General features: G+C 42.6%; 1 protein-coding gene across 1 annotated transcript in view; it reads right to left on the bottom strand.

Moving 5' to 3' along the window:
• nlgn2a (neuroligin 2a) overlaps positions 1-25,166 on the bottom strand; it is a 195,931-nt gene that overhangs the window by 101,101 nt on the left and 69,664 nt on the right. The window contains exon 3 of the mRNA XM_030076148.1: positions 8,225-8,278. Coding sequence (XP_029932008.1) covers positions 8,225-8,278 — 54 coding nt within the window. The remainder of the gene's footprint in view (positions 1-8,224; positions 8,279-25,166) is intronic.

Below are 25,166 nucleotides of genomic sequence, written 5' to 3'. Positions count from 1 at the left end.
TTAATCAAACACAGAACAGCGTATGTGCATTTTGGGTTATTAACTATAAAAACAGGCTGCACTGGAGTAGCAGTGCTGCCTGTGTATTTGCTTTTTTCAAAACTTTGCAATTAGAGCCTCTCACACCACCCACATCGATTGGGTACTTTTTTTTTAATGATTTGACTGGGTCAGTGTGTGCAAAGTGGCCAGTAGTTCTAGTACAAACAGAGACCAAATACCGTATATGCCTGAGGCAGTTAAATGTTTTGTAGTTTTTGAAAAAAAGTTGCCAGCCAGTGTGGAGGCTGAACTGATTTATCTGCCAAAGTCAAATTTGACTGGCATTCGGGACTTGGTAAGTGTTAATTCAATATCCTGTGCAAAGGCAAAGCAAAAACTAAGAGTGCTCTGCTAGATGAGTAGATGATGGCACTGACCATACAGTGGTTAAGGCCTCAATTCCTAATGGGTTCACTTACACTTAAAATGTTTGCACCCATAATGCCTGTCCTGCAGTTTTGCCATTTAGGATAAAAGCTTCCACCAAACAGCATATAATACCTCTTTGGTGTTATTTATTCATGTTCAAGAAAGCCAATCCCATCCCTCTGCTGAAGGGTTAACCAAATGCTCACAACAGGCTTGGAGACGGCGCGCGCTGAAGGACTAAAGCAGATGTTTGCAGAGGACGATTATTGAGAAGTGACTACGGAGGCCGGGCGTGCGTCCATAATTGACCGAGTCCCGCTCTAAAGCCTCTGCTAACACACACCGCCCAGCTATCAATGCTGTCCCGGCCTCTCTCCATCATTCCTAATAAAAGGGCATACACTCTCTACAGTGTTTGCAACTGTATTTCCAACACAGCTTTATGGGCCTGGGAACATCGACATGAAGAAGTGCAGCTCTAGAACCCCGGAATCATGTTCAAGCTCCAGCACTGGCCACTGCACAAGTCACCAATCGTTTCCCACTAAAAGCAGCAGTAATGCCATTAATTGGTGCGTGCATTAGGAACTTTTTGATGCTACATCTGTAAATGCTTCTAACTCTCGAATGTTTAAGAGTGTGCATTCAACAGTGGTGCTTCAAACGGTGTATTGCCCCCACATTAGCCGATCATTTTTCACCAGTGCGTCCCCACTCAATAACACTTCTACAACCGGTATTACTGATCTTCCTAATGCCTGCTGGGAGGTCTTCTTCCTCAACACAAATTGACAATTCCAAACTTCACTTGTTTCAGTGAGCACTTTAAAGTTTATTGATTTGGATTAAATAGACCCGCAACAGCTCTTGGCTAGCTCAAAGCCGGCGTTTGAGTATTCACTGAGGCCCAGGGGTGGAAGAGGAGCTGAGCCAGGCTTCGGTGCTGCTTCCCTTTAGTCCCCTATAGCCATTACACATGGCAATAAACCCGGCCAACTGCAAAACAAAAAAACTGTGTTGAGCTTTTTCCCCGGCGCTGAAGCTAGCTGACAGGTGACGCGGCGCCAACCACCACTCTCTTTCTCCAGCTCTTTTCTTTTTAGCTCATGCTCCCCTGCTGTCCCGCCGCATCTCCCGGTACCTTCCGATCCCGCTCTCTCCGGCTTTTCATCTCTGCAGCTTCCTCAGCCTCCCTCCCCTCCCTCTTTTTCACTTTCTTTGTCTTGTCAAAGGGTTCCCGGCACAATAAAATACTGTCAGCGTGCGGCGGAGTAGGTGTATTCGACACGATATTGACACAACCTTGACACGACGTGGGCCGACCGTTGAGGTAATGGTGAGGCAGGGAGCTTCGGCGGCAAATAACCGACAGGCCCACCGAGAGAGAGAGAGAGAGAGAAAGGGAGTGAGGCAAAGAGACAAGAGATTGAGTCTCTGTGGTAATGTTGAAATAAGGTTAGCTTGACAGCAATGTTGATCCTTTACTGCAGGAGCCTCCAATTCTCTGACATGCCTTCTGTTCTGTGCTGCACGGTGCTGCGCCGCTGTTTGTTGCACCGCCGTGCGCCGCGTTCTGCACCGGGGCTGCCGGGTCCTGTTTTGTGGCGTTCTCATCTGCCCCTGCGCTGGGTTTTCATGTCGCGCTTTCACACCGCACGCTGTTCAATTTTGTTTCGTTCTGCTTCCGTTCTGTTGGAGCTTGTTCTCTTCTGTCCTGTTCCCTCCTTTGCTGCTGCTCGTTTTTTTTTTCATCCTCCTTTCATCATTTTTCAGCGCACTACTCCATCTCGTCCCTGTGTCTTCTCATTCCATTCAAAATCCTCTTATGAACTCGTTTGTGTTCGGCGCATAAGGATGCAAAAATGGCGAAATAAATAATTGAATGGGTGCTGTCCTGCACATTGCTCATCGCTGATTGCCTGCTGTCTTGCTGTCCTTTAGTGTCTGGGATTTGCTGTTTAAAATCTGCATTGTACAGTATATAAAGTATTATACTGTGGTGAGAAGCCAACAGGGAAAAGGAAAGATTCAGCAGGAGAGCAATAGTGAAGCGTCTCCCGGGATGGTGCGACATCCTAATTATAGGGAAGAGATCAAACGTGCCAAGTCTCCAGCCTCACATGCCGCTGTTTTCCCAAACGAGGGAGTAAAGGGTTTGTCAGCGAGTACTGTAACAGGGGGAAAGTGTTTGGGAGTGTGTGCATGTCAGGGAGCAAGAGCAGAGAGGCCGATATGGAGAGATGCTGCATTGCCCACAGGCCAATGTCTGTTAGTGGAGCCGTAACCAGAGTAAAAACACCACATAACACAGAGAGAAAGGGACGGAGTGAAAAGGGGGGAGAAAGCGAAAGAGAGGAGGGAGATGGACGCAAAAAGAAGAGGAAATTGAGAAAAATACGTGGACACAGACAAAATCAATGAACTCACTCTGATTATGCCTCGGCAAGATCAAGCGTCTTGCTGTCCGAGAGAGAGCACTGTGAATGTCTTCTTTTGTCTTCCATTTCTTGCTGGAGTGGCTCCTGTCTCTGCGATAAAGCCACTCTGGCTTCCTGACTTCTTTCATCTAGCTCGCCATCAACAAAAAAATGCGTGGAGATGTGGCGTCCTCTGGTGACGCCATCGCCGCTAATAACCCTCTCTGTCTTCTCTGCCTGTCTTCCGCCGCCTCTCCGTCCCCCCCTGTTCATTTGCCTGTCTCACTTTCCTTTAGCGCACATATTCATATTTCAACATCATACAGATCAGGTGGGAAATTTTACCCTGTGGCTCATCTGACTAAAATAATTACGCTGCCAAGAATGACTTTTGCCAGGCAAAATAATTAATATGCATTTTTCATGGGAATATGTCACGGTGCCCATTTTCAAGACTATTTCGTGTACAGAATCCGGTGCTGAATGAAACATTTAATAAAGAAGAAGGAGCAGGTTTTACTTTAAAACTTGCTCACTCACTTCTATAGCCGATCTTTTTTTTTTTTCTCGCTCAACAAACGTGAGGCTAGCTAATCATCCAGGCGGCAGAGAGAGAGGCAAGTTCACACACTAAGTCGTTCTTTAGAGCTCGTGTAAGAGGCAGCCAATCAAGGGGCTGCTTGACAAAGAGACACAATTTTGCTTTGATTTGATAGGTTGACTGCAAAAAACAAATTTCACTGGAGTTTGGCCCTCGGCGGAAGTTAATTCTGGAGCCTGTATGTGGGATAATCAAGCATTCTGTTTAAGAGTTGAGGCGGATTTTGTTTATAATTTCCATGATGATATAAAAAAACCCAAGTAAGACTGCTGATATTTCCATGGTAATGTTTGAATTACTGCTTTTTAATTTCTGTATGAAGTGATATTCATGAGCAAGGATGCATAGAATAATATGACTTTGACCAGTGCATGTAGTGGTATCCGAAATATTATGTGTAAGTAAATACGTCTCTCCCTCTACTGAGTTCTCTCCATCTACATTCGTCCCTGTATCTTTCTGTCTGGTGTCTCTCTCTAGCACTCTCACACTCATGTAATCTCTTCCTCTCTCTTGCAGTTCCTCTCTCGCTTTTCATTTAGAGAGTCTCTGGTATTGTTTATTATATCCAGCCAGTGAGAGTGAACCAAGAATGACAGCAAAAGGCTCTTTCTTCCTCTCTTATTGTGAAACCAATGTTCTTTTCCTTCCCAGTGTTGCCATATGAAGCCGTATAACATTTGAGCCGTGGCTCTTCGCCGCTGAGGCCGCAGACATATTTTCATTCAATTGATATTTCATCCTGTTATGCAGACCGCGTCGTGCTGCACTGAACTAATTTGCTGTGCCATGCTTTGCTTTAAACGACACTTTTTTCCTGACAAATCAGTTCTGTTGTGTTTGCCAGTATGACCTTGAGCTTATGACTACAGATATTTTGAGACTAGAATGGATGATGACACCAAAACATGAGGTGAAGCACGCTACATGTAATGGAATTACTGCATCAATTTTGGAAAATTGATGCAGTAATACTATTAGAAAAAAAAAAAAAGAGTGTCTAATTTTTAGAATTCACCTGGAATGGAATTGACTATAGCAGCAAATCAATAAATGATGTTCTATAACTATATTCTATTCTGTGTAACTTTATATATTTATATATATGAAGAGTTCATTTGCAAAAACAGATAAAAGCCATTGTTAAAATGAATACACCTTTTTCACTGATACTGCTTGGAGTACACACACACATATACACACACACACACAACGCATGATTTAGGATAATAAACTTTATGCCAGGCTAAATAAACATATAAAAAATAGAAATAAATATAAAGTAAATTTTAATAAAATTCAAAAAGGTTTAATCAATTCAAATGGAGATATCTGTTTTTGCAAATGAGCTCTTCATATGTAACCATATATTTAACTATTTTGAATGTGTATTCTAGTGGTGTGGTCTTTTGTTAGTGAATCTAGGGTGGCTAATTTCTCATCTTCAGTCTATGATTAATAAAAATAAAACACTATTTTCAGAAAAGCATTTACTGATGCATAATAGTTATACAAGTTACATCAGTTTGATACCGCTCACTATGAATTTAACTCAAACTTTCACATTTGAGAAAAAAAAAAAAAGGTAAGTAAACTGTATTCTGCATACTGACAGCTGGGTAAACTGAGTTCAGGTTCCATTGTTGAGTGTAATGTGATGTCAATCAATGTTGTGCAGCCATCAACTGGGTTTCAAATTGGTTTTGATGGAACATTTCTTTTTGAGGGCATGTCCCTGTTTGCTTTGTGCAGCCTTTGTTTATGTGGCAGTGTAAGTGCTTGCCGGTGAGTGTGTGTGAGAGAGAGAGAGAGAGAGAGAGAGAGAGGGAGAGGTGACATTGTCCCTGGCAGAAATATGTTCCAGGTTTGGGGCTCAGGTGGCTCTGGTTTCCCTCTGATCAGACTTGACACAGAGGACGGAGTAGTAGCACTCTCTCCTTCGCTTTCTCTCTCTCTTTCTCAATTTAGCTCAGTCTCTCACTCTGCTTTATAATCCCTTTCTCTCCAGCACGCACACATATGCACAAACACGCGCCCACACACACACACACACACAAACACATGCTCGCACATATCCGGCTCTCCTGCATGCTCTATCAATCTTTTTCAACACTGCCTCCACACGGTGCGGCACTGCAGCCCAATAGCCTTCTGCTCTCCACCACCTGATGCAGAAGGAGAGAGCAACACGAGAAACAACTAGAGTGTACAGCTTTGCTCCCTCCAGTCTATATGTTCTGTTCACGTCTATAGAGTAGGTTATGCTTTCTGTGTGGCCTAGAAAAATCCTACTTAAAAGCATGGCATTTTGAAAAAGGCTGCTGATATGGAGCTGAAAGAATGAGGACAAAATGCTGGACAAAGCGGCTGGATTGATGGTGCGAGCTGGCGTCGTCGTTAGATAAAAGGTGGCCGTGCGTTTTGTGGGCTGTTTCGCTGAAAGTTCTGTTCAGCTGGATGTTGGGGTAGATTGCTTAGGGGAGCAATCGGGAAACTGATTCAGGAGGATTCATGCAAGATTAATGTGATATTCGGTTATTGTACAAAGGCAAAACAATCCTCGCGCTCTCAAATCTGCCTTCTCGTAAGCTTTATTTGTCTCTCAGCCCGTTGTGGATCTTGGAGACAGGTAAAGCAGGACTCAGTGTGTTAGATTACAGCCTTATGTGTGTGTATGGCTTATTTCATATCACTTTTTCACTACAGCTTCTCTCTCTTTTTAAGTTACAAAGAATGCTCTGGTGACTAGTTAGCTGAGACACGCCGCTGTTTTGTTTCAATATCTGCTTCTGCTTTACCGTGTTCAGGAGAGGACTGATTAATGCAGGACAGATGCAAGATAAACGAATAAAGGCGGGCTTCCAACGTTAGCTCATTTCCAGCGTCTGTCCACGGGGCAGGCAGGGATTTGAGTACACAGGGGATACATGGAGGCTATGTGCCCATATTCTTACACACACTGCAAAAAGTCAAAATCTTACCAAGATTATTTGTCTTATTTCAGGTCAAAATGTCTTATTTCTAGTCAAAATATCTCATTACACTTAAAATAAGACATGATCAGCTCAGAAGTAACTTGTTTTTAGACAATTTTCACTTGAAACAAGTGAAAATTCACTTGAAACAAGTTAAAAAATTTGCTTGAAACAAGAAACAAATTTTGCCAATGGAACAAGCAAATTTTTACTTGGTCACTTGTGTCACAAATAAAAATTTGCTTGTTCCATTGGCAGAATTTGTTTCTTGTTTCAAGTAAATTTTCACTTGAAACAAGTTGAAACAAGTGAAAACTGTCTAAAAACAAGTTATTTCTGAGGTGATCATGTCTTATTTTAAGTGTAATGAGATATTTTGACTAGAAATAAGACATTTTTACTTGAAATAAGACAAATAATCTTGGTAAGATTTTGACTTTTTGCAGTGCAGGGGCATTATTTGTATGTCTGTCTTATGCGATCCATGCGTTGATCTGCATCTGTATTCTTAAACAATAATTTTGGCTCTATTTTTATGCTAATGACTGTTTTTTAAGGATCTGTATTGTTTTTGGAGCTGTACTCCTGTGTCCTTTTCATCTTCAGTTTTCATTCTGCACCTGAGAGAAAGCTCTGCTTGGGGTTGCGATGTCGAGTAAGTGCAACGGCATTAGCGGCTCCCCAATCAAATGGGGTTAATTGTATGTTGTGATGAAGGATGAAAGATATATTTAGAGGAGGGGAAGGCGTCTTAGCTCGACTGCTTCAGCGGCTGCTGACTGTGGCAGCTCAAAAAGTTGTGTCTGTGCCAGCGTGTTTGATCACCAAGAAAATCCTCTCGTGTCAAACTTCCTCCCGACTCCCGACTTCAAAAATACCCCAAATCAAAGAGCATCACGGAGCAAGAAAAAAGATTCACCCGCACAAGCCCTCAAAATAGCATAAAGAGAAATATGTATCAAAATATCATCAGTCATCTTTTTCCTCCAAGAAACAAGTCCAGAGAACAAGGGGAAGATGAGAGTGGAGATAAAATCACCTCCACGGTGTATGTGCTGCAGGTAGGGGCTAAATTAACAACGGGCTATGAGTTCCGTGTCCTTATTCGAGCAGCTGATTAAACCCAAATCTTCCGAGCGGGGCACAAGTGTCCTTGGATGTCCCCGTTGGTTTTGTTTTCTTTCTCAATTTGATGTTATCATCATTGACTTGGAATAGCGCTGGCCTAATATGATGTTTGCGTAGCTCCTTACTCAATAGCAATTTCATCCTTGAGCTCGGGATCGAGGCATAATCATAATGCACCTCATTGTGTAAAGCTGGCCTGAATAGGTGCTTTGCTACTCAAAAACCCTGACAACAGTGTTGCTTGGGGAGCCATGTTGTTAGTCAGCCAATGTGTTTTCAAGGGCATGGCGACGATGATGATGATATCCAAGGCTATCTCTCTCGCCTGTCGGTTAAGAGCGGCATAAGGACCCCTGAAAAGCACACAGAGCTGATTGTGGGTGACATTAAAATGAAGGCTGCTTTGATGCCATTAGGCGGGGGCCATGATTATCCAGTCTTACATAAGGCCAGTGATTTGCATAGACAGCTTTGATATTGCGATGGTCAGCACATACACGTACACCAACACACTGGTATGCATCTCATAATCATGAATCCCATCTAAGGGATGTTTGACTTGTGAGTGTGTGTGTGTGTGTGTGTGTGCATGTGTGTGTGTGTATGTGTGTGTGTGTGTGTGTGTGTCTACATAAACATCCCCCAAAAAGACTTCAAAACAAGAAAAAAGGAAAAACATGCAACAAAAATACCTTCATCTCGAGGCTTGTTCATTGAAGATTCATCGTGTTTTTTTGTGAGCGGACCTAGGGTTAAGAAAAAAAGGGGGGAAAAAGAGAAAAGAGAAAATTCAAAAAAGATTACTGGCAAAAACGGAAAAAAAAAGAATATCAAAAAAAGAAAAGAAGCAAGAGCAAAAAGGACAAATCAGTAAGAGTTCACGTTTGCTTATTGTTTTGTTTTTTTTTTGTTTTTTTTTCCTTTTAAAAAGAGTACAAAAACAAAAAACAAAAGGCATCACAGACACAGATTTATCACAAGAAAAGACACAAGATCAAAGAAAACCCATAGATCTGTTTTGGATGTGATTCCCTCCTCTCCCCCTGCAGAGGAAAATGGCTGCCACTATTTACAGTCTTCCTCTCTCTCTCTCTCTCTCTCTCTCTCTCGCTCTCCTTTAAAGCCCGTTTGTTTCCCTGTGTCTGGCTTGTTGAGGGAGGTGGGTGGAGGGATGGAGGGGGGGTGGAGGGGGGAAAAAGGGAGTGTGGAGGAATATAGGAGTGAGCCTCTGCGGTTTGAAGAACAGGACCCAGCCCCGTCCTCCCACCGTGTGATCATAAAAAAAGAGAGAGAGAAAAAAAAAACAAAAAAACAAAGAAAACAGGCAAAGAATAGGACACCTAAGAAGAACGGCGGGTTTTTTTGGGGTCCTGATGCTCAAACCCCCAAAATTGCGACGGCGCCATTTCTGCAGCTGAACGTGTGGCACACACGACACAGAGGACACTGGTGACAGGTGATATGTTACGTCTTCTGAAAGGCTGCTGCACACGTTAGTCAGTTCCACCTCTTTAGACAGACCCACTCAACACAATGACACCTTTAATTAGACCGCCACGGCTAGGGAGATAGACAATGACCCTGTAATGGTAAAAGGCATGTTAAGCATGTTTCAGATAAAACAGGGCATGGGTGCTTTGTGTCCGTGTGTTTGTGTGTGTATGTGTGTGTGTGTGTGTTTGTCATTATTTAGTGGTTAAACCGGAGAGCTATTCCCCAGGCGAGTAAATAATTACATAGCACAACAGCGGTGTGTCAATTTGAAATGACAAGTAAGCGTGACGCTAATTGTGCAGAGGAGTGCAGGTAAAAGGTGAATGTAATTTGATCCCCATCTGCCCACTGGCTGTTTTTGGGAAATTAAAGAGTGGCAGAAAGAAGGAGAAGACGACAGGCAGATAGTGAGAGAGAGAGAGAGAGAGAGAGAGAGAAATGAAAGGAAAAATAACGCTGACAGGGATGGCAAGGCACGCCAGGCACTGAATCTTCCCTGTCACCCTCCTCCTCCGCCTCCTCCTCCTCTTCTCCTCCTCCCTCCATCATCTCAGGAAGGTTATTTATTTGCCGGTGAACTAGTCTCATCACGTTCAAGGCAGCGATCAGCGGTGCCACCTGTGGCTGGGATTGGCTGGATTCTGCGCCAGTGACTGCTAAACCTGCAGATCGCTGCTCCCTCTCCGACGGACGAGCGAATCGGGGCATTAGGAGCTCCGGTGAAATGCGAGTGAGCTGGCTTTGGCCTCGAAACCTGTTGTTCACTAGCTAGTCATACACTGCGTTCATGTCGGGAAAGGCATACTGTACTGCGAGCTTCATTCTTGAAAATACCGAACACCACTAGAAAATACCGTTCACAATATCTTGAATATGGAACTAGAAATGACTCCTCGGGTCAGATTTCAGGTGGTAAATATTATCAGAGAACAATGTTTTCTTCAAGTGCTCATTGGTAGTTCACACATGGGAGTCTGTAAGTTGAAAGTTTCTTGGGGTTTTGGTCATAAATACCGCCAATATGGACGCATCAAACACGTTAATCCTTGCCCTTATTTTGCTCTTTCATCACAGCAAAAAAGCTGCAACTACTTTCACTGGCATTTTCTTATTGGTGAAGTCAGAAATTTGTGAAGTATAGTAATATGCACCACCTGAAATCTGAGGTTTATGGTTCTTTCTAAAAATATTTTCATGTGAAATCTTGAGGTTATTTTCTAGAGGTATTTCTCCTCTGCCAGCTTTTTTTTTTTTTTCCCCCGTAGTATCATTTATGACCTGAAAGATGAGGTGAACAATATTTTCAAGGAGGAAGATTGCATCTACTGATGTGATTGCAGCATTAGTTTTTAGATGAAAAGCGTGGGAGAGAAGCCATGTCATCTACTGCATCTCAACGGCTAACATGGTAAGCACATGAAGTGTGTATATGTGCAGCAGAAAAAGGAAAAGGATATGTTTACTGATTGATGCATGTCAAAGGTATTCAGTCATGAGTTAGCATGTGACTAAAAAAAAAAAAAAAAAGTTAGTTAAAACAGTGAACTATCCACCCAAGAAACCTGTGCAACTCTTTTGAGGAAAATGACAAAATGGGGAAACCAAAAATCAAGCAACCATTTTTTTGGACCGGTGACATGCTGTGAAAAAGTGTGAAAACGGAGCTTGATTGACATCCTTTTTGCAATGAGTGGCTGAGGAACCTAGCTGTGTGAATCAAGCCTGGAAAAAGCTGTTTTTCATGACATTATAAGGCTCTTTCTTCAGTCAAAGAAGCAGAAGCAGACAGCAGCGTGTGGAGTTTTGATGGAAATCCCTCCCCCGTCCGCCGACAACAGAAAGGTCAGCGAGTCGTTGACTTCACACAGCTTAGACCACATTATAACAGACAGTTGCCATGAGATTTTTTTTTTTTTTTTTTTTTTTTGCTACAGTAAGAAAAAACACATACCCAGCAAAAGGTAAGATATTTTGGTGCACTGAAAAAAAAAGAAAAGAAAAAAAAGAAATGGCTGACAAAAGAGTTCAGCATTTGTATGATGCATGTTGTTTTATTTTTTCCATCTTCGAAAACTGTAATCACCAGCGGTGAATTTGCCTTGCATAAAATAGCTGCTAAAAAATATTTTAGACCTCGAGTTGTTTACACCCTCTCTCCTCTATATAGTGTTTTTCTTTTATCCTCCTCTCTCTGAAACTCTTTTTTTCCCCCCACTCTCCTTGCATTTCTCTGTCTGTATTGCAGAGGGAGGTGGGCTGGCCGACTGCAGTTCACTTTGAAGCTGGTTATGTAAGGCTTTACTTCAGCTCCACTTCTCCCGAAGGCCACGCACACGTGCACGTACGCACGCACGCACGCACACACACACACACACACACACACACACACACACAAACACAAACACACACATCACACTTACATATAAAGAGGTGGAGGGATCTGAGTACACAGACATGCCATGCAGACACACAATACACACTGGCATGCACGTGATAATGCATGGACACATATGCACATAAATGCACATACACTCGCACACAAGGCACAGCGGAAAGCGTAAACAATAAGAGAGAGGAGAGAGAGAAAGTATCAATGCTTGTGTTTGTGTGCTTGCTTAGAGTGTCGTGCGTATAAAAAAAATCTTGATCACTACCTTAATCCCTATTTTTATAGCTATATTTAAATATCACATGCCCTACATATGGGGCTACTTATATGCATATACACTAATTGGGCTCTTTATTAGGTCCACTTGTGCAATCTAATACAGTCCCATCCAACTGTTCTGTTTCCTTTTCTGATACCTATAATGCTCAGGTTGTCTTGTTGTCCCAGTAATAGAGGTGTTCATTCACTTCTATGTTTGGCATTGAGCTCATAGTTAGTGCTGCTGTTGGACTGGACTGCAATTCATTGAGAGCTGTTTCTAATATTCTGTCCCCCCTCATGTATATAAATAGGGAGGACAAAACATCAGAAACACCTCTCAGTATAATGCAGTCCAGTACAAGACCTCTGCAAACTACAGCCTCAGTAATAAACACAGAACTGAATTTACACATTCTGCATAATGTCAGCAAAAACTGAACATTATAAACTTTGTTAAAAGGTAGAATTTATGGCACTGAACTGCATTAGACTGCACAGGTGGAGCTGATTAAGTGGCCACTGGGTGTACATAGCTATACCACTATACTACTTATACCGATCAATGCATTTTCTATTCTAAATATTATTTTATTTATTTGTTTATTTCATAAGGTCAATGCAGTTGAAATAATTACATGTCACAATGAAACAAATGATGTATTTCACATACAGTTTGTAGCACTTGCTGATTTCCAACTCTAGTCCCTAGTTGGGCTTTCAAACAAACAACTACCTCAACATCATACGACATAATAAAAGTGCATGCATTTTCAAATAGCCCATCAGCATCACAACATATAGTGCTGACTTCCTTGGCACAATAAACAAATATCATACGCTAATTAATTCATGTAGAGCAAGTGAGTGCAGGTCTGATTAGATTTCAGCTAACACTTGACTTTTAGATTATTATTTTTTTTCCCCATGTGGTAGATTATTCCACATTTTAGCACCTCTTATAGAAAATGCAGTGTGCACAAATGGCGTCCTACGATGCAGTGCCCTGGATTAACCCTCAGTACTACCACTTAAAACACATGTTAAGATATAAAAATTTTATGATATTTTATATAGTATACATCTTAAGTTTTGGTTCCATGTTTCCTGAACTAAAATGATATCCCTCATCATTTTTCACACTTTATTTCTTTTCATTTCTGTTGTGAACACTTTTTTCCCACCAGCATTGGCTTTCAAACTAATGATTCTCCTATATAGTTATATGATCTGTAACTGATATTATAACCCATCTCTAGCCATACATCCTATTCATGGTATTTTTTTCTAATCCTTTATCTCTATATTTTCTATCCGATTATATATGTATACAAGTATATGTATATACTTATGTGTATATATACATATATTTGTGTGTGTGTGTGTGTGTGTGTGTGTTTATGAGGGGTTAATACAAGAAATAAGTTGTGTTTATGAATATGAGCTTACGAGTGAGAGTGAGTGAATGAGTGGAAGTGTGTGTTCACTATACCAAAACAAATGTTTGCGTGCAGGCGTTAAGAGTAAGTAGGTGTTGAGTAGCTCATTTAGGCAATGCGTGCCAGCCCAGCATGATCTACGAGTGAACGGGACTGTGTCTGACAGCTTGTAAGTGAGCGTCGAGCATGAATGATGGACGCTTGTTCGGAGCTGTGCAGAGATGCGTGACTGTGTGCGCGCGTGTGTGTGTGTGTGTGTGTGTGAGAGAGAGAGAGAGAGAGTGAGGAGAGAAAAACAGGGAGAGAATGTTTTTTTTGTAATGGAGCTAAATTATTACAGCAGAAAAATACTCAGAAGTGAATGTGTTAATGAGTATGATATTGTGTGCATGTGTGTGTGTGTGTGCGCGTGCATGTGAGCAGGTCATAGATGAGTAACTGTGATACTCAATGTGACTGGAACTGTGTGACTGTGTGTGTGTGTGTGTGTGTGTAAGAAAAAGTGATATTATGCGGCTGCTGGATGTATAGACAATCAGGCATACAGTGATAGATCTGCTGCCAATCATCACACATCAGTGCTCTCTCAATCAACAATCTGTGTGTGTGTGTGTGTGTATGCAGTTCGTAGATTCATGCAAGAGTAACTACGGTGAGAAAGCTGTGACATCAACAAAATCCAGTATGAAGTCACTTTTGGTCATCAGATGAGCGCTGGTTATCATCATGTGTGACTCAGTCCAGGTTTCAGGTGATGAACAACATCGACTCTAAACCACAAACCACATGAAACGGCTTACGGGACTCCAAGTATGTGAGCCGCTGTGAAAAAATTCAAAACAAATTTATACAGTCATCATTAGTCACCCTGTCACAATTAGTTTTCTGCCGCTCTCGAACCATTAAGACTCAATTGAATTCTCTCAATTCAATTACGTGATTTGCATGACTGTTTATCAGACACAATATTGTCAAAACAGAATACAGAATGGAAATTCTCAGAGCCGGCAAACGAGAGCTTATACATTCACACTATCTTGAGGTTATTTGTCTCGTCTGAAAACATGTACTACACAATATTGACGATACTGTGACCTTTATTAACGTTTAACAGCTCCAAAATTGAGAAGACGTAGTTTGCCATCGATTGCGTGCGTGCATGCATGTGTGCTTCTCAATTAAGTGAGGCGCTGTTCCTGCTCATGAGCCGCAATTTTCGTCAGGAACTTTTGCATTCTCTCCTATCCATCCTGCTCGCCAACGGCAAAATCTGCATCTTAACAAGTGATTTGGTCTCTAACTGTTAGAATAGTGTTTTTCTTGAAATAAATGGAAAAAAAACTCTACCAGTGGGATGAGATAATCCCACGTTTCCACTGCTAATCAACTAATTTCCAGAATTTTATTGAACCATTGTCATTTTCCTTATCCTAGTGGGCTGGTCTGCCTTATTTTGCATTGGCTCAGTATATCAACTTATTAACCAAAAAAAAAATCATCAAAACAATTGAAACTGCACTGGAAACAAGTGGACTTATCTCATCCCAACAGCAGCTTTTTTTTTTTGTTTGTTTTAAGAAAAACAAGACTTTAACGCTGAAAACGAGTCTAAACCACTAAACCAACCATTTTCTTGATTTTCTAGATGATTAAAAAATGCAGATAACACTGCCATGCCACCATCTCATAGCCTGTCTTTTCTTTGAATCTCCAGATCGATTAAAGGGATTTAAACTCCCCAGTTTCAAAACTATTCCTCTTATTAATGGAGCAGGACTGCAGCAGAAAGTATATTAAAAAGTGGGCTTCAGCAACAGTGGCCACATCCGATATTCAATTTCCAATACCCAAATTATTTATATGGCCAGTGCAAAGTCAATTCAGTTTTTTTTCCCTTCCCTTCCTTGTTTTTTTTTTTTTTTTTTTTTTTTTTTGGCTATATGAAGTAGAGCTGGCATGCTTGAGCAGCGTTTGCAGTGCATCAATCTCTTTTAAGTTCTCGACCACAGAGTATATGCACATAAAATAAGGATGAATTATAAATATATGGAAGATCCTGTGAATTTATTAGAGAAGGTTATTTATATCTGTGCTGCGCTAGGCTAGTTTCCGAAGCATCGACTAATGGAATAAATAAAGTCCAAAAGAAATCCTCGTGACTGTTGCCAACTGCGCTAATCTTATTTTGGAAGTATTTTTGGAGAGCCAAAAATGAAGAAATGAAGCAATCAGCAGCCACATATGGACTGTGAGCCATGCAATAAGGAGAAATATGTTGAGGTTACATTTAGTATTAACACATCTATTTATGAACAATGAGGCATTTAATATGTAACAGTTGCATGACTAAGTATTGTGCTTCTCCGTAGGTCAGTGTGTGAATGGGGCAGGGAGGGAATGAAAGTCATTTCATTATCTTCACAAATGTGTGTGGGCCTCTTTACTGTCTATATATGCATAAATACAAGATATTAGACTATATTTCTGGTAAGGGTGTCAGTGCTGTGTGAATGACGATGTGCAGCTAAAGTAAAGCTCATTCATGTATTCATGCATTACAGATGTGCTTCCATTTCCCATCGTTTTATTCCACGCTGAGTTTTAACTGTTAGTCAAACATGTTTCTCTCGCTCGCATCTTACACTCTCTCTCTTCTTCCCCCCCACCCTCTCATTATCTGTTTTCCTGTCACCCACTTTCTTTCTTTCTTTCTCATCTTCTTTTTACCTCGCCGTTCCCCGTCTCTCTCTCTCTCTGCCTGTCTTTTGCCCTCCCTCCCTCCCATTCTCTCGCTCCCTCTCTCCTTCTCAGTCCCCCGGTGCCTCATTCTCGAGCCTTCGACAGAGAGCCAGAGAAATATTGATCCAACCTGGCTGAAGAGAGAGAGAGACTGAGTAGACAGAGGGGAAGAGAGGAAGAGGGACAGAGAGGAGGATGGAGAATTGGGTGTCGGTGCAAAGCGTTTTCAAAATAATGTATGTGTGCAAGAGATAGAGAGGGGGGAGAGGAGAGGGGGATTCGTGAAAGCGAGGAAGATGAGGCCAGATGTGTGTACAGTGAGAGGGAGGGAGAGATTGCAGAGAGGAATGAAGAGTGAGTGAGCTGGGCTTCTTAATATAGAGGCTGGGAGGAGAGGGAAAAAATAGGAGGGGGGTGTGAGGGAAACACACAGCATCGAGAAAAAGGTGGGAGCAGAGCAAAGTGCAACACAGGAGGGATATTTATAACGCCTGAGGAATGGGAGGTGAAAACGAGGTGGCAGAGAGAGCTGGGATTTTGAGTGGAGGAGGCAAGAGGGAGGAAAAAGGGGGGAGGATTCCGGGCGGGAGGAAGATGGAGGATGGAGGAGAGGGGGGGAAAGATAGGCAAAGATTGCATGAGAGGGTGGAGGGGAAAAGAGAGAGAGCAGGTAGATGGACAACGGGAAGCAGAGAGACTGAGAATGAGAGAAAAAAAGAGGTGTGTGTGTGTGTGTGTGTGTGTGTGTGTGTGTGTGTGTGTGTGATGGAGTGACATTTACGGAGTGGTGACGATCGAGTAGGCATGAAGGTTAAAGCCATTTTCTCCCCATGTAGCCAGAAACACACACACACACAAACACACGCACAAACTGTATGGCTGCCAGTACATCTGGCACGGTGTGTGTGTGTGTGTGTGTGTGTGCGCATGTGTGCACACTCGTAGACCTATCTGTTTGAATTCGTGTGGCAGAATGTGCACACATGCGTTCATGCATACAGTTCATGTAACAATGCGTGCTCTGGAGGTTAAATGTGCGTGAGACGGCACAGGTGTGTGTCTGTCTTTGTGTGTGTGTGACAGAGTCTGTGTTAGGGTGTAAATGTGTGTCACGGGGTGTGAATGAGCATGTGACGGTGTGTGTGTGTGTGTCGGTGTGCGATGGTGTGTGAGAAGAGGCAGAAAAAGAGGCTGTTTGAGGGTGTGACAGTGAGAGTATGTTGATGGCACGGGTGAGTGTGTGTGTGTGTGTGTGTGTGTGTGTGTGTGTGTGTGTGTGTGTGTGTGTGTGTGTGTGTGTGTGTCGGCCCAGGCTATTCCCAGTCTCAACAGTGTGATTCCCACTGCTCCAGTGGTGACACAGTCGTGGAGAAACTCTCAGCTGGACTCCCATGATGCCTTGGGCCTGTTAGAACAGCACCCTCTGTTTGTCTGTGAGTCGTAAAGATACGGGGTGTGTTCAGAAAAGCTCACTTTTTAACCGTTTTGACATTTCCAGCTTTGTCAGCCGGGCCGTGTGTGTGCTCTTTATTGGGCTAACCTTTGAAGGGCGAAGCCTCCTTATGTTGTTTGACGTGGGGAAAGGGGGAGACGGCGAGGGGAAATGAGAAAAAAATACGGAAGGAGGTTGTTACGGCGAGCTATCAAAATGCCGACAGGCTGCGTCGTTCTGTTGCCATTTCATGTACTATTTCATCTCCGAGGGAATCTCTGCGGTGTGCTGGCCCCCCCCCTCCTCCGAAAAAATAACAAAGGAACCAATCTCTGTTTGTGTGTTTGAACAGCGATTCAACCCCTCGGCTATTTCTGCCCAAAACTAGGGCTTGTTGGTGATTCTGTGCGATAAATTTCCAGTATGATCCGAGATGTGTGTGTTCATCGGGACATGTCGGCTTTGAACTTTTACAGCAAAACTGCAATCACATTTGTAACAAAGACGTTATTCCAATCTGTTCTATTCTACTCTATTCCATTCCAATGTCTTCTCTTCAGTCTCATTAAGTTGAATCATGGAGTGCCTGACTTTGCTTCAAACATTCTAACCTTTCTCCTTTCCGACATGGAGACAATGAGACATTTAAGGATACAATGATACCAGTAATGATGTGAGATACTGAGCACATACTGGAATTAAAAGGGGGTCTTTGTTGAAAAATTTCTGCCATACTAAACCAGGAAAGTGTAATTTTAATCAAAGCAAAGTGACTTCTGCCTTTTTTTTTTTTTTTTTCCACCTAGATTGATGTTAGATGTGTCGAATGGAGAAAGATGCATTACATTAATGGATTAACGAACAGTCTCGTCTACCCTGGTTTTAAAAGCGGACCAAAATACACAGTTTACTTTTGCACTCGCTGTAAGCCACTCCGGGTGAAAGTGTCAGCTAAATGCCTAAAATGTAAATGTAAATGATGGGATGTTCTACTCGGTATCATCCGGCGCTAATAGTTCAGCGCTCAGAATGGGCATCAGCAGCAGGAAAAGCGGTATCAGCGGCTCTTTAGAAAAATGCCTGAATGTGTTTGGAAGGCGAGATGGGGAGGACGGACACAAAGAAGTGAAGCACAAAGCCTGTTTGGAGCTGACCCTTTGCCATCCTGCCTCCCTGGCTCCATCTGAATCCATCTCCTCCTCCCATTCCGGCCTCATAAGAGCTTATTCCACCGCGGGCTGCAGCACGAGGACATTACTAACCAGGATGAAGAAGAACTCCTAATACTGACAGAGTGGAAGGCTGAGGCTCTGCTGAGACAGAGGCTGAGACACAGGGAGTAATTTAGGTCAAAAGCCCTGGAGGGACACCACTATCCAGACAAATGCCCATTTTTTTTCTTACTTTACTTCATGTCTTCCTTTGGCTCTTCATCTGTCTCTATCCTTATGCATGCCAGCTGTGCTTATTCGAGTTAAAGGCACAGCCCATCCTTACGTATGAATGCTAACGCTGAGTTATGAAAGCGGGGGAGATTTTCCATTTGGACTAATTTGTCCCACTAAAGCCTACTGAAAAGGGACTGAAATCCTGTTAAACTCGAACGCAAAAATAAAGGAGGCTCCTGGGAAATAAGGCAGCACTGACAGCAATGCTTTAACAACGTGCATGTTGTTTTAATGATTTTGGACAGTTCAATTGCTATCTATCTCACGAGCCACTTCATCTCCCCCAAAGTGAGATACCAGGATACCATAAGAGTATAATATGTTATGTCACCTAGAGACTAAATCTGGAGCTGCTTCATTTACAATCAAGTAGGGACCGACTCTGTGGACTCTGGAAAGTTTTTGATTAGAATTTTCCATCAAAACAAGTTTTGATTTCATTGTAGTGCTGGCACTTAATAGGAAAAAAAAAAGTTTCCTCACATCCATGTAAAATGACTTTATTTCTTGTCACAGAGCCATCAGAGTTGGTCTCCTATTCATTGCCACTGGCACTAAAAAGCATTACAGTCTCAAATCTTTATGCTCGTGTTCCTAGCTTTGGTAGAAACCTGTTTATGCTTGCTAGGGCAGACTGAACTGTCAAGGATCATTTAGGTATAACACATAAAATCTGCCTCAGGGACAGATATTCACTTGAAGTGCATCATATGAATCCGTGCTTGATTTTGTGCAAGTGTGTGTGTGTGTGTAAGTGGATGCATGCATATGTGTGTTTGCGTGTGTGTGTGTGTGAAGAGAGCAGATTAAAGGGATAGGAGGGAGAACAGAGCTGACAACAGGAGGACAGGAGAGAAGGGAGGAGAGCAGGAGGAGGTTTATTTATTATGTAGTGAGTGCACGTGTTTGTATCTGGACATTGATTTGTGTGCATTTATATGTATGTGTGTGCCCAACTGAGTGTGTGTGAGTGAGCATTGCTGCCTCCTCCGTTCCCTGTGCTGGAAATGCACAGACAACAAAACCAGAACTCCATTGATTAAACCTGAACTTCCAGTCATTAATACCAGATGTCAGCTTAAACCCTAGCAGCTACTGTAACTACTGATGCAATGCATTGCATTGATGCATTGACTTTCTCCAACATGAACATATCAGCAGACTTGTTCCACCAGAGGAGAAGGCCTTACCTCTGGATAACCTCCAGCTCTCTCTATCTGTTCCTTCATCCCTCCTTCCTTTTAATCTCTCATTTTCCCTCTCTCTCTTTCTCTCTGCCCTTCCCATTCAGCGTTCTGGGAGGCACTCTGTGCATCGGGACCTGGCAACGAGAGCTGTGTGTGTGTGTGTGTGTGTGTGTGTGTGAGAGAGAGAGAGAGAGAGAGAGAGAGAGAGAGAGAGAGAGAGAGTGTGTGCAGAGGAGGCTAAGCTAATTTGCATTCACTGCCACTGGCCACCTCAGCTTCAGCAGCCCTGAAGAGATGGCCCTTTGAGCTGCATTGAAAGAGAGGGAATGTGTGTGTCTGTGTGTGTGTGTGTGTGTGTGTGAGAACAAGGAGGAGGATGGAAGGTATAGAGTATAGAGTGTGAGAAAAAGAGAAACAACACTATAGCTTATGTGGTTCTAACGTGTTGAATAAGCACTACAGCATTTGGGTCTATGTACAGGTGTGCTAATAAAGGCACAAGAATGATTAAGTATGTCCGTGTGCCAACAAGTGCAATACAACCGAGTGCATGCTTATGGGTGCAACTGTGTGTGTGTGTGTGTGTGTGCGTGTGTGTGTATCTGCATACATGTGCATCCTCACTAAGTTGGCTTTGAGGCAAACCACAGCCATTATTAATCCCCAGACAGCTGAATTCTGCTTTTTTTTTTTTATTTTATTTTTTTATTTGCTGCACGGCTTCTCAGCACCTCACAGGTTGTTGGCTCTTTGATCTTCTTGTATCTTCCTTTCTCAAGGTTACTTGAATAACAAGTACATTTAGAGTCTGAGAAAACTATCTGTTTCCAATTTCCACAGACGGAGGGAATGGACTCCGATAGGATCCCGTTAACAGTCCACTGTGTATTTTTACTCCCTGAAAAACGAGGCAGTCTCGCATGCTTTTTCCTCACAGCTGAATAATGCAGTGGGTCTCGGAGTACTGTCTGGGGACCAGAAAGGTTCTCTGACAAGGTTCCAATAGGTCCACCACTGAAATGAGATTATTAACTAATGTGTGTCTGGTTGGGTGTTCCATACCCTTGAAGCAATACAAAAAGCAGGACACAATGTGAGAATCCCTTAGGCCACAGTCTGAGGTAAGTGTCTTTACAGAAGCCCAACTCAAATATCAAAAGGCTAAATTACTAACTCAAAAACAATGACTATAGAGGACATGCTGAACTATAGCTACAGGAAGTTCTAACACCCAATACCAGCCACCTCTCAGCCTTATACACTCGCATAGGTACACAGAGCACCTGGACTTTTGCTTGATCCCTAATTCACAGCATTCCTCAATCATTTTACACTTGCTTTTGGTCTCAGCAGCATCTGTATCAACAAAACTGCAAGCCACATAAACTGGGAGCTTGACACTACCCCTGCTGCCAGATATGACATCACATGATACCCTGTCTTAGTCATAAGATACATTCATGCAAATGGTGTCCTTTCCTTTCGTGCAGAACAAGATTACACTAAAACTAATACAGCAGCCAGCATCTAACTGACAAACAATCAAACCAATAAGCTACCAACTGAAATGCTTTTGAATTTATAGTCAAGAGTCTGAGTTAGCAAGTCTTTTTAATGGGAGCAAGTTAACAACTCTTTTTTCTTCTTATGTCAGTAATATTAAAGAGCAGGACGAGGAGAAAAGCTCAGGAGGGATTTAAGCCTATGCCAGCAGGGGTGTGTGTGTCTCAGCAGGAGTCTAAATCGCTGCATCACCTGTGGGTGGGTACTTATTTTTGATGGAATGCATAATTGATAGGAATGGGAACATCAGACTTCATTAAATCCCATTAGATATACTTCATCAATCCCCGAGTAAAATCAGATGATATCACAGATTGTGCTTGATCGCCGTCACAGAAGCAAAGCCAAAAGTACACGGATAGAGTCAAAGCCGCCGAGCTTATAATTTAAGCACTGTTGTAAAGTCAACTCGCTCTCCTGAGGCTAAAAAGATCATTTAAATGGACTGTCTACAGCTAAATCCTATTTCTGCCTTCATTGCTCATCCAAAGCATATGGCGGTGATTGGGAGCTTGTGAGAATTTCAGATGGCGAAGGATACGCAGACGAAAGGGGAAGGAGGAGGAGGTGATGGAGGACGGGGCAGAGAGGGAAAATGGTGGCAATGTAAAGGGAAGAGAACTGGGATGAAAAGGGTTGCGATGCATGAAAAAGAGAGATAATGTGAGCTGAATGAGAGAAAGGGAGAGAGAGAGAGAGAGGGGGGAGAGAGAGGACAGGAAAGTCGACAAAACAGATGACCCACACGAATGCGACAAAATGTGTGACGGCGTGGCAGGGAGAGCATTGGGATTGTGTGACGGGCACGCACATGCATGAGCACACACTCACGCGCGCACACGCACGATGAATACTAAAACCCACCCACGCATGCATCCACGCAGATACTTCCTCCTCGTACAAATTCCCCCTCTCTCTCCATCTCTCTCTGTGGCTCATGGGCTATAAATAGCTGGAACTGAGCCCTTGCTAATTCCTTCATTCAGAGTCTAGTGGAAAGGCAAATGCATGCGGTCTTTGATGCGCGCCCTGACAGCAAAATACAGGAAGCCATGGACGGTTGCCAAGACAACCCTCTCCACCCCACTTCCACCTTCCTTGCACTCAGCACTCCTCGAACCCTCCTCCCTCTGCTCTTGTTTCTCATCGCATCTCACCATTTTTTGTTTTGTTTTGTTTTTTAAACTACGGGATTATTTTCTAAATGTAATCCTTCAAAGACAGCTGTATTGTGTGCTTCAAAATGTGATATAATCTGGTACACGCTCATGCTCCACAATGTAATCTGATTACATTACATATCAAATGAGCAAGAATGTGTGAGTTGAAAACAAGCATTTTTCTTTCCCCTCTGATTTACAGTCGGTAATTTGCGATTATCAACATCCCCGGATATTAAATCCAGATGTGCGTTAGTTATCTCGCAGTATCAAAGGGTTTTAATCTTCCAAGGGAGGACACTTTGAGTTCATTTGAGTCTAAAACCAGCAGCCGGTTTTAACTTTTCAGATTGCTGATGTAAAATAAAGGCTTTTAACTTTTGCTCTCACAACAAAGTACCTTGGACCCTCTTTGAATTTTAATATATTCTCACAACACCCATCTTAACAGCACCCACGGAAAGACATTTCTGGTGCCAATTAGCACTCGCCATACTTTTTTTTTTTTTTTTTTTTTTTTTTTCATGTTTCCAAGTAATCCAATGGGGGATAAATTACTAACAGTGTCTGTAGTCTGATGACAGTGGATTAACAGCAACGAGACAGACTTTTCTGGAGTCTGTTAGATGTAATCTGTTACTGCTCATCACCATACAACTTCCTCTTTCTCTACTATCTGACTGTTTCCATTCATTTATATCCAAATACTTTGTTTAGTTTGAATTCATTTGCCTATTTCTTACGTTATGTTGACCTGTATTTCTCCACATTTGTTACTGGCAAATTGTGATTTGATGTTCTAAACATACACACAGCTACATACATTATATCCATTTTAACCAGTACACAGACATAGAGTAGATACACAACACAACACATACATACAGGTACAGTAATTCACACCAAATTTAAAGGATCTGTCAATACCACAAATTTTATAGCTGCATCAAAAAATTAGACATCAATGGTAACACATTTTAGTCTTTTATGGGTTTAAACGTAGCTAATTTAAGCTTTTTCAGACATTTTAAGGACTGGCTGATACTCTGTCCACAGCGGCTGTGAGTGGCCCGTGCTTCGCATGTGTGGGACTGTTACCAGTTTGCGTTCATTTAGATGGGTGAAAAAGTGCAAAATGGGTAATTGACCTTGGCTGATTTGATTCCCTCTTCACCCGCGCCACCTCCCGGAGTGAGACGAAGCCCTCGACTAACCCGGCCAGTCGCTTTCTGCTCCACTAAGCTTCCAAATAAAGCACGGAGCAGAGAGGAACCGACTGAACAGAGCGGAGGTGAAGGGGGGAAGTGAAAAATTGAAGGAGGTGCAGGAGTAAAGATAGACTGTCAGATCTGGTTTGTTAGGGTCGGGGGACAGGCCGGATGACACTTCATGTTCTGTTCTCTCCATCATTTCATCCCTCCATCTTCTGTAAAATGACTAGCACCTACAGAGTCCTGTAGGCGCTAGTCTGTGTCCTTGTTTTTTTTTTTGTTTTTTTTTTTGAGTGCTCTTTTTTACATCCTTCAGTTTCACCAACACACTAACATCAAAGGGAAATTTTGGGGGTGTAAGAGAGACAGTGGATATTTCATGAATTCCCCCACAAGCTACAAGACTCCATACTGTATATATGTAGCACCAGTTTCTACTCTGGGGGAAATTTTTCCCCCTTCATCCCTCTCTCCTTCCCTTTTCCTTTTCTCCTCCCCCCCACTTCTTTTTAAAAGGTATGAACCAGGGTCGGAAGGAGAGTGAAAGACAAAGAGGAGCTGTAACAAAAGAGACAGAGCAGAATAATCAAGGTTTATTCTGGTATCAAAAGCAATATATATCATATTTCCACTGCAGCATGCCGGCACGTCTTTCTCTCTCCATTATTTATCTGTTTGTTTTTATCTCTGTTATTTATTTATTCATCTCTACCCCTTTGGCGACAGCGATGTCGCAGCGCAGCCCTCGCCTGCCTTGTGCATTATTGTGTTAGTATCGAACCCTTCTTGATGAATCTCCTCAGAAAATTGAAATATTGCAGAACGGGGAGATGTGGGAGTTTGAGTTTGATGCATGGAGATAGGTGAAGTATCGGCTGGAATAATTTATAAGGCCCCCAACTCAAGCCCCGAGGCTCTTTGTGGGGCTCAGTCGAATGAGCACAGTGCTGACAATGCTGTGGTTCGCGGTTCAAATCCCGTGGGGGTCCTCCAGCAAAACCGATGTATGTAATCTTTCAGTAGGACTAATTGAACCCAACTAAATTCTTAAAAGGCGTTTTGTAACAACTAGTCTACATTAGATACTATCCCACCACCCCTAAAATACTGTTGAGCATTAGTTTGTCTCAAATGGCCTGAGGTCCATGTCCACTTTGTTTTTTTTAAATAATCCATAGAGAAATAGCTGGGCATACTGTAGTACTGTATGTGGCATAAGCCTGAGCTGAGATCTGCGATAGAGTAGAGGCGTCTAGTTGTGGGTGATTATGGGACCAAAAGACTTCCTGTTGAAGCTTGTAGATGTGTTGGACC

The sequence above is a fragment of the Myripristis murdjan genome, chromosome 18, assembly GCF_902150065.1.
Source record: "Myripristis murdjan chromosome 18, fMyrMur1.1, whole genome shotgun sequence".
NCBI lineage: Eukaryota > Metazoa > Chordata > Actinopteri > Holocentriformes > Holocentridae > Myripristis > Myripristis murdjan.
Note: the sequence above shows the minus strand (reverse complement) of the source record. Positions and strands in the feature narration are given on the sequence as shown.